At 34.7% G+C, this 10,270-nt stretch overlaps 1 protein-coding gene across 1 annotated transcript; it reads left to right on the top strand.

The window, feature by feature from the left end:
• The first annotated feature begins 1,151 nt into the window (after window positions 1-1,151).
• On the top strand, window positions 1,152-7,465 carry LOC112514432 (calcium/calmodulin-regulated receptor-like kinase 1). Its single transcript, XM_025120907.1, has 7 exons — window positions 1,152-1,326; window positions 2,646-2,984; window positions 3,657-3,810; window positions 4,902-5,028; window positions 5,780-5,871; window positions 5,986-6,261; window positions 6,903-7,465. The coding sequence occupies exons 2-7, from the start codon at window positions 2,671-2,673 to the stop codon at window positions 7,239-7,241; spliced, it is 1,302 nt and encodes a 433-aa protein (XP_024976675.1). The 5' UTR covers window positions 1,152-1,326; window positions 2,646-2,670; the 3' UTR covers window positions 7,242-7,465.
• The last annotated feature ends 2,805 nt before the right edge of the window (window positions 7,466-10,270 follow it).

The raw sequence follows: 10,270 nt of genomic DNA, 5'->3' as shown, positions 1-10,270 counted from the left end.
AATCGTTATTAAAATTGTTATATTTACGTTTTGATAACTAAATGTATTGAATAAAAATCAAAAAAATAATTGATACGATTAATAATTATTATAAATAATTAGTTAATAATAATAAATAATAATTAATATTAATGAGGGTTGTAATTAGAAAAACTGACAATAAACTATCAAGACACTACTGTAAGTAGCGTTTCAATAAGCCAACTTATTTGCATGCAAATATGTACCCAAAATATAAGCTAATTTATAAGTTAGCTTATGTGCATGTAAAAATGTACCCAAGAAAATAAGCTAGCATATTTTTACTAAACATTACCTAATCATATCATAAAAAGATTGGATTTACAAAGTGTAAAAATGAATCTCCATCGTTGGATGTACATTCGTCAATTTCTATCTTATTAATACTAGAAGGGTACTCGCGCAATTTAGCGAGATACATATCGATTTTAATGTTATATTTTATTTTTTGTCTCTGTCGATGTTATAATACGATTTTATGTATTTTTAAGAAAACAATAATGATTTTATTTTTGAATAAAATATAAATTTAAAGATATCATAAATTTTTTTAAAAATATATATCAAAGTTAATATCAAAATCAACTATTTATAAGTTCTCATTTTTTATGTAATTTTTTTATTTTAATTTAATTTAAGTTTAATAATGAAATAATTTATTTTTGGTTTAATACAACATTTTATAACGATAATAATTAAGTATTCTGTTAAAACTCAATGATTATCTAATTATATTTTAGATTTTTTATATTTAAAATGAGTTGTTTATCTTGTATTTGATTATGTTTATCTGTAATTAGTTACACGAATTTAGATATGGAGCTTTAATAAGTTATACTTACACAATCTACTTGTAATCTTGAATGTTAAGTAACATGCATTAATAAACAATACTTTATACATAAAAAATGATTTTTAATAATTTTTATAAATGATTTGTAGACACTTCAAATTGAGTTACTACTAGAGTTGAATGTGCAATGTTGAGAGGGTAAAATCGTCAAACCGGTGCCAAAATTTGGATGACGTAAGAAGAAATCATTCGCAATAAACCCCGAAACACGGCATCACACGCTGTTCCATTAGTAATGAAACGGCGACCAATCCAAATTTGCTTATTTATTAATTCCTGAAGAAAGAAATTCAGAAAAATTCCACCATTTGCAGTCTGATTTTGGATTCATGTCTCCCCCAATTACCCTCCGATTATGTTGAAGGAGCTATTATATTCAATCCACCAGTTTCTCCTTTCAATCCTTCCGCAATGTAACTGTTTTGAAGTTCAATAATCAATCGTATCTCCAGGTAAGCAAGTCATCAACAGAAGTTCGGTTAATTTGTGTACGGAATCTATGTGCTTTTTTGTATTTGGTTTTGGAGTTCGTTTGATGTAATTTGCTTGTTTTATGTGTAATTTTTTAGTCTCATTTGTGTGTTTTTGACTGTTCGTCGTCCTTGATCTGGAAGGTATGGTTGGAATTGTTGTATAATGATGTTGATTGCCATTTATGGATGTTCGAAAAAACTCTACTGTATGAAATAATCGGCCATGAAGTTTTATTTCGTTTTCGTCTAGTTGTGAATGTTTGTTTTTGACTGTTCGTCGTCCTTGATCTGGAAGATATGGTTAAAATTGTTGAATAATGATGTTGATTGTCATTTATGGATAATGGATGTTTAATGAATCTCTACTGTAGAAATAAATCGGCCATGACGTTTTATTTGATTTTCGTCTAGTTGTGAATGTCTGTTTTTGACTGTTCGTCCTTGATCTGGAAGTTCTGGTTAGAATTGTTGAATAATGATGTTGATTGCCTTTTATGGATATTTGAAAATTATAAAAAATAATCAGCCATGACGTTTTATTTGGTTTTCGTTTAGTTGTGAATGTTATTTTATTAAAAAAAAGTAAAAGTCGCTTTAATTTCTTCAACGGATGCTATTTTTGGCACCAAATTGTTGCAGGTTTTGGTTTTCTTTTCGTATTCCGATTTTCTTCTGGATAATTCTGCATTGCAATTACTGTGATATAGCTCTACAATTTTTCTGTAGATAAAACAGAGATTAACTGCTTACACGTGATTTCTAGCTCCTAAAATCATCATCCTGTTTATAAACTTGGAGCAATCGTCAGAACCTTCTGTTTCGTTTTTTCTCCCTTCAACTTCCACCTATTTTTCGGTTGAAGTTCAGTTTTCCTGTTCTACAGGAGATCTGTATCGATGTTTTATTTTGAATTTTTATTTATTTATTTCTGTTTTTCACCTCTTATTCTTATTGTATCACTACCATTTTAGGCAATTTCTACCGAAAAAATATGAACTAGCTTAGACTAGAAAGTACAAAATTGTACTTGCCTTTCTATTATTGGAAAAAACAGAAGATGCTATGGACAGTTTGTAACCGCGTTTCTAGAATTCCAGATAAAAGTTATATTGGTCTGTTGGATTCTAAGCTAGTTGAAATCTGGATTAGCTGTAAAGCTGTAACGAAGATTTTAGCTTTTGCTTTTTGTAGTTAGGGTTGCAAACTTGCAAGTTAATCACATTTGAATTTTATCGTTAACTATTGACTTGGGCTTTTTGTAATCGGTTTGTTGATGAATTGGTTGTTTGCTTTTGTAGGAAATATCTAACCGTCTATAAAGAGATGAAAGCCAAGTCATCAGGTCTGATCGTTGGGATCTCAATAGGAGTGGTGATTGGAGCACTTTTGGCCATAGTTGGACTACTTTGTTTTAGGTTTCACCGGAAACGATCTCAGATAGGTAATAGCAGTTCCAGGAGAGCAGCAACAGTCCCCATTCGTGCAAATGGTGCCGATTCTTGTACGATCTTATCAGATTCATCAATGGGTACAGAGTCATCAAAAACATCAATACAGAATGGCAAGTCATTCTGGTTTGGTGGACCGAGGAAGTCTCATGTGGTTGCAGCTTCTGGAATTCTCGAGTATTCTTACAAGTATGTCAAATGTAGTATTAATGCCACATTCCCACCTATAATGATATTGTGTGTTCCTTGAAAAGCAAATGAAATACTGGAACTACATTCTTTTAACCGGTGCTGAATCTGTAATGAAAATTGAAACACATGTAGATATATTAGTTCAGGGTTGGTTCATAGGGAAAACCACAAAATAAATGGAAAACTGAGGAACATTCTAGTAGCCATTCATTTGTTCGGTAATGCACGTGTGCATAAAATGCATACCTGAATAGAAACCATGAAACATTTTTAATTACTTTTATGCACATGCATCTAGCGGATAAATGAATGGTAATTAGGGTGTTCCTAAGTTTATTGTGGTTTTTCACTTAACCTGAGTCTATTAGTTGATATTCGATAAGATGATGTAGCTATCGATTTGTTGTTGGTTGCTCAAAGCCTCGAACATTTCATCAATGGATTTATATGTTACTTCATTCTTTTGGTTTACTGTATCAAATTATCTTTATTTTTATCTATTCAAATTATAATTTAATCAACATTTGCCATCAACGAAAGTTGTACGAATTATAGACACTTGTCCCCTTCTATTAATGCTTCTTAGTTGGTTTCTCTTACTCTTCATGTTTTTTCTCAACTTCTGTTTCTCTTACCCTTCCTCTTTTTTTCTTCTTTTGGATCAAGCAGAGATCTACAGAAAGCAACGCATAATTTTACCTCCACAATAGGCCAAGGGGCATTTGGTCCTGTTTATAAAGCTCAGATGACCACTGGTGAGACTGTTGCTGTTAAAGTTCTTGCAACTGATTCGAAACAAGGCGAGAAAGAATTTCATACAGAGGTACTGATTATCCATACATCCATACACCTTATCATTATGATGAGTTGAGTTGGATTTCCTGTTAGTCTGTTAGCATCTGGTTTACAGATGTATTTGAGCCATAATCTTTTTCTTATTTTGTACCACGCTTCATAACGTGTGAAGTGACATATGGAACAATTACAGCATACACAAACAAAAACTAGATAGCATAAACCAAACAAGGACCCAGGAAATCCCACTTGAAAGAATGCACGCAGATCTGATCTCTGCCCAAAGAGTAGAATGGCTATTTCTGTGAAGACCCTGGCTTGTCCAAGAGTAGCAGGAATAAAGAATAGCATATGGTGAACGAAGCCCCAGAAAAATAAGTGAGAAAGGTAACTGATAGGTAATACCCACACTGATGAAGTAAGGCAAAAACGCATCCTTAACATAATCTAGCAGCCCTCTACCCCCNCCTCTTCCCAACCTGTCCAACTCCCTTACACGACTACACTAGCTATAGGTCCCATACCTAGTCTGCAAGTAAAGTTCTTTCTCCAAAGGCAACTCGTTATCACTCTCGTGCTGAATCTAGGTTCATCACAAAATTCTGTTTGATTAGTAGGCTCTTTTTGTTTCTTTATAGTTAACTCCTCATGGGTGTAGTGGTAATTTAAACCATCACAAGTCGTGAGCTTCTTGGCTCACGGTGATAGGCCTGCAAATTTCTATTCTACATATAGCCTTCTTTAAAGACACTCCATATGTCTTGAGATTCAAGACACAACTTCATTAGATTTCCCCAATAGTCAAACTTCTCTTCGTTGAAACAAGGCATAATTAAAAGTGGATTGTTGTTGGCCATTTTCAACCATTTTAACGAAATGGCTCTAATACCAATTTGTAGAATCAAATATTTGACATATACTATGAAAATATTCGGATGAATGTTTCTAAAAGAATATTAATAAGTCAAAATATAGATTTTTACACAGGTCGTAAAAAAGAAGTTTCCATCTCAACTTCTGGTTGCTTTCCTGAAGTTTTCCAAATGATACCATCTTATTTCGACTCCAATATCCCTATTTTTGCATTAAGAAATTTCCCTCTCCCTGTTTCTTTCTCAGGTTATGTTATTGGGAAGGTTACATCACAGGAACCTTGTGAATTTGGTGGGATATTGTGCAGAGAAGGGACAACACATGCTCATATATGTCTACATGAGCAAAGGCAGTCTTTCTTCTCATTTGTACAGTAAGTGGTTTTCTATGATCTATCTTTGTTTTATTATGAAAAACAAGCCAACGGGTCAATCTGGCCCAACAGTCTCCGGGTTACCGGTAGATCCCAAGGGTTCATCATCTTTTGCTACTAATTTTCACCCTAGGTTGAACTTGTTTATGAGCTTACTCCTGTTGATATGGTCTTCAAGCTACCGTGACCAATTGGGTAGATCAAGAAAACAGTAGTCGCAGCTGCAACTGGTTCAATCCCCGTTGTTCGCCCATTTTTTTAATTAATAAATTACCCATTTCTCATCAATGTACATCGTAACCTCCCTTCTCTCTCTCTCTCTCCTTAAAGCTCTTTTAGGGAGTAATCTAAGGGTTTGTTTGTTAGTAGCTTATTGAGTTTAATGAGACTCGACTTATTCGGTGAGCTATAAATGACTATTTGGTAGCAACTTAATGATATAGAATAGTGGCTTATCAGTGAACTTCTAGGGGAGCACTTTACGAAGAAAGCCAATTTTTTTCCAGATCTGCCCTTCCCAATTAAAATACATTCTAGTTCCATCTATGAAGAAACCCCCAAACAAAAACCTTCCCAATCTATACAAAGAGATTAATCCACATAGTTGTATCCATACATGACTAAATGAAAAGCCAACCAAACAACCCCTAAATAAGGTTCAACATATTCTCACAACTCAAATGATCTGATTTGTTGTTTTTTATCAAATGTTATTCTAGCGTTCTTATACAAAGTTGTCATGTCTATAAAGATTCAGGCGAAAATAGTGAAGTGTTAAGCTGGAATTTGAGGGTTCAAATAGCTTTGGATGTGGCAAGGGGACTAGAATATCTCCATGATGGAGTAAGCCCTCTGCTCTATCTTTTATCAAGTGGTTTTCGTAATCCCGTCCATTTTTAGCATCATTGATCTGCAATGCACAGGCCTTTAATCGGTTCATGTTATTGATGTCTTCAGGCAGTTCCTCCGGTCATACACCGAGACATTAAATCTTCCAACATTCTGTTGGATGAGTCCATGGGAGCAAGAGTAGCTGATTTTGGGCTTTCAAGGGAGGATATGATCAATAGACATGCCTCTAATATACAAGGAACTTTCGGATATCTTGATCCTGAATATATATCGACAAGAGCCTTCACCAAGAAAAGCGATGTTTACAGCTTTGGAGTATTCCTATTTGAGCTTATTGCTGCAAGAAATCCTCAACAAGGTCTCTTAGAGTATGTTGAACTTGTAAGATCTCTCTCTCTCTCTCTCTCTACGTGATTTATGTGTGAAAATATATGGAACCCTATTAGATTACTCTCCCAATGAAAAAACAGATGATCCATCTTATATGGAAGAAAAATAGTCCAAGTCTAGCTGATAGTGGACCCTAACAGGTAGACAGGCACAGATTGTCCTAGAGTGTCTAGTTTCTAGAATAGTAGATCTTGGCTTTAATACCATGTGAAATATGTGGAACGCCAAATTTCTTGACTTAGGGGCCGTTCACTAAACATTTACTTGGTAAGTGCTTAACGCGTAAATTTCCTTATCGGATGAACATGAGAAGGGCCAAGAATCTTACCGGGTAAGAGCGATGAGAAAAATGGAGAGTCTTACCGGTAAGTGAGGATGACGACTCTTACCCAGTAAATTGTTGCATTCAATAAGTTTTGATGTACTAAAATCTTACGCATCAAAATAAATTAAAGTGTTGACTTCTATTGTTAAGCGTTTACCGGGTAAGTATTTGGGTAAACGGCCTCTTAATTTCTTGTATTTATAACCTAGCCGACGTGGGACCCTAACAGTTTGTATACAATATTCCCATACATATGTATTCTCTTCAGCCAAATTTCTTGACTAAATATTTTGATGGGTATAAACAGGCAGCATTGAATACAGAAGGGGAAGTTGGATGGGAAGAAATAGCCGATTCACGTCTCGATGGGAATTTCGACGAACGAGAACTAAACGACATGGCAGCACTCGCGTACAAATGCGTAAATCGTGCACCGAGAAAACGACCATCAATGAGGGACATTGTGCAAGTATTGTCTCATATTCTAAAGACAAGGCACAACAAAAGGCATCACAAACGTTCGCCATCCGAGGTTGCTATCAGTATCAATATCAGTATCAGCCAATCAGATCGACAAAATTCAATGAATAGCGAACACTGTCGGGTGGATTCTATGGATAGCGCACCCGACTCCATTGACCTTTAAATGACCTTTTGGAATTTGTTCAACTTGTCCTCTTTCTTTGATTCGTTTGTTCTGTAATATATTCGACCATTTTACCAGATACCGAGTAACCCGAGGTTTCAGTGTGGTCCTGATTGAGGAAATTAGGGTTCAAAATTAAGTCCCCTTTCCCTTCAAATGTAACATATCTCACCTTCTTTAATTTGGTTGTGGATATAATCCCAATTTTGTGTATTAACAAGAAAAGTAGGGAACACGAGTGCAATTTCACTTATTCTACCCACTTTTTGCTATTATGGTATCATATAATTTAGGTCAACTTCCAACAATCACATGTGATTCTTGAGTAAAATCACATGTGAATATGTGATACAACACGTCTAAAAGGGTGCGGGCGACCGATCAATGTGACCAAGGCATGTAAAAAGCCCCGTGCCTGGTCAACTCTTTGTGTTTGTATCACATGTGGTTTTACTCTAGAATCACATGTGATTTGGGTCATCTACCTTCTTCTTGTTTGAACCTTCCTTTGTTATTCTATTACCATATACAACAACAATTATTGAATATGGATGAGATCAGGAGAGAACTATGAAATAATAAAGAACTGAAAAACTTATTCAAACCGTTAGATTGAGATCATCCAATAGATGATAGTAGAAAGTAGTTATAAGTTTAACCACTTTTTAGAAAAATACAAATATCCCCTAATTTTTAAATCAAAAAAATAGCGAAACAACAAAAATTGGAGCAAAACAAATTACACCTAAAAAATATCACTTTTATTATCTTTAATTTGACATCCATTTCGATATTTTTTTCATCCATTTTTTCTTGGTTCTCCGGTTCTTTTTTTCGGTATTAAAAATGCAGAATTAAACAGGTTTCTTAGCAACCGATGGCATTGAAAATGAACAGATCGAGTTCAAGAAACTTGAAAAGCAACGGACTTGTGCTTTAACTACTTGTACCTTCAGCTTATAGTGATGTACTGCTAATGTGCGTTTGGTATGCAGACCAAACGGGAATATACAAGACTGGAGGAATGAAATTAAAGTAGATTGGTGAAAGAATTTAGGAGTTGTTTATTGAACGCTTATTAGGTAAGCGCTACCAGCAAGATACATCACCCCCACTTACCTAACATTCTCGCTCATCAAAATAGATTTTTTATGGTAAGCGTCTTAAACCCAATAACTGCTCACCGAGTAAGAGTCTTTTCCGTGATTTACTATGTAAGACTCTCGGTCCTTGTTTTTGACTCTTACTGGACAAGATTTCTGGTGCTTGCCATACTTAATCACTAAGATAAGTGATATCGGTAAATGCTTACCCGGTAAATGTTTAGTGAACGTCCCTTCAGGGTTTTTAATTTGACATCATTAGCTTATAATTTACTAATCTTGTCACATTTTTCTTATTTTTGTTTCTCGGTCAAATGTTGTACAAAACATAAGACAACAAGTTGTCTTATTCTCTCCAGAGTTGTGCTTTAAAAACTTGTACATTCAGCTTAGAATGATGCACTATTATGGGGAACAAGAACCCAGTTTTATATTGGCAAAAAAACTGAAACTGAACGGGACTGGATGAAAGATTTTCTAAAATGACTTAAGGTTTTATTTTGACATGGATTGTTCAGTATTGGGTTGGGTTTTAATGAGAACGAGAGTTATAATAAGAAGGGTAAAAATTAATCTCCACCCTTGAACCAATCCTAATTCAAGAGTTTCACTAGATCAACATTAATAAGAAACATCAGATCAATTCTCTTCTAAAAATGCAATTAATGGGTTGGTTTGAGACTAAAAATGATTAAAGGGTTCAAATTCTTTTTTACACTTCTCATTTTAACTTTAATTCTCACACGATCATTCGTCGTTCAATACTTTTAAAAAGATGTATCAACTGTCTTTTTTTTAAACTATATAATATTTATATACAGCAAATGCAATAAATAAACTCACACACTCTCTTCACTTTTAATGAAATTTGAACCCCCTGATCTCATAAGAGACCAGAGACTACGATACCGCTAGACCAAAGACCTTTTAGTTATATCAGTTGTCTATCAATACACCAAAAGAAAAAAAAAAAATAGTAACCCAAACCTTATCTGAAAATGCTAGTTGGGCCTATAACAAGTGGAGGATGATCACAATCTCAAACCAAACAAAAGAAACCAAGATAGAATTTGGCTCCATATGGAGTAACATGTAGCATTGTTTGAAATGTAGGACCACTTGGGTTTGCCACTTTTCAAATTCAGAAACCCTTGTACATCCTGCATTAAAACCTGTACATTGTTTTTGTATGACCTGTGACATCATTTTTTTACACTTGAAACTTTAAAGCAAAACGATGTGAAAGTAATCTTCATAGTGTTTTTGTTGTGAAGGTTCGGCTTCACAACAAAGTGTAAAAAAATGGTCTAACGGGTCTCATGAAAACAGATTGGTCTCACGTGAACCCAACTCATGCTTTTATGGTGCATGTATTTGGCTAATCCCATAAGGTCTTGAAAACAACAATTAGAAAAATCCCATGATGTCCTAAAAGTAACAGTCACTGAAACTCTCATTGGTCTTGAGGAAACTCGAACCGACGGCCTTAGTTAACCCTATGAGGCTCTGAAGATAACAGTCACAAAATCTCATTAGGCTCTGAAGATAACAGTCAAGAAAATCCTATTAGACCCTGAAAATAACAGTCAGGAAAATCTTATTAGGCCCTGAAAATAACAATTAGGAAAATCTCATAAGGCCCTGAAAATAACAGTTAGGGAAATCCTCAATGATCTTGAGGAAATTCTAATTGGCGGCCTCGATTAATCCCATGAAGCCTGAAAAATAGTGAGAGATTTCTCACGAGACCCTGAAAATAACAGTCATAGATTTGTCACGAGGACCTAAAAATAGCAGTTAAGAAAATCCTCAATAGTCTTGAGGAAACTTGAACCGACAACCTATATGAAGGGGTCTCAGGGTCGTCTTTATCTGTCAGTTGAGTTAGGCCCAAGGTTCGAGTATGCTTCATTAAAGACTCTAGAA

Source organism: Cynara cardunculus (genome assembly GCF_001531365.2).
Source record: "Cynara cardunculus var. scolymus isolate 2C chromosome LG 6, CcrdV1, whole genome shotgun sequence".
Lineage (NCBI taxonomy): Eukaryota > Viridiplantae > Streptophyta > Magnoliopsida > Asterales > Asteraceae > Cynara > Cynara cardunculus.
This window is presented reverse-complemented; position numbering and strand designations above follow the sequence as displayed.

Coding starts and splice junctions, on each gene's coding strand:
- LOC112514432 (XM_025120907.1), top strand. CDS start 2,671: ATGAAAGCCAAGTCATCAGGTCTGATCGTTGGGATCTCAATAGGAGTG. Junction 3,811..4,901: donor AGAAAGAATTTCATACAGAG/GTACTGATTATC, acceptor TTTCTTTCTCAG/GTTATGTTATTGGGAAGGTT. Junction 5,872..5,985: donor TAGAATATCTCCATGATGGA/GTAAGCCCTCTG, acceptor TGATGTCTTCAG/GCAGTTCCTCCGGTCATACA.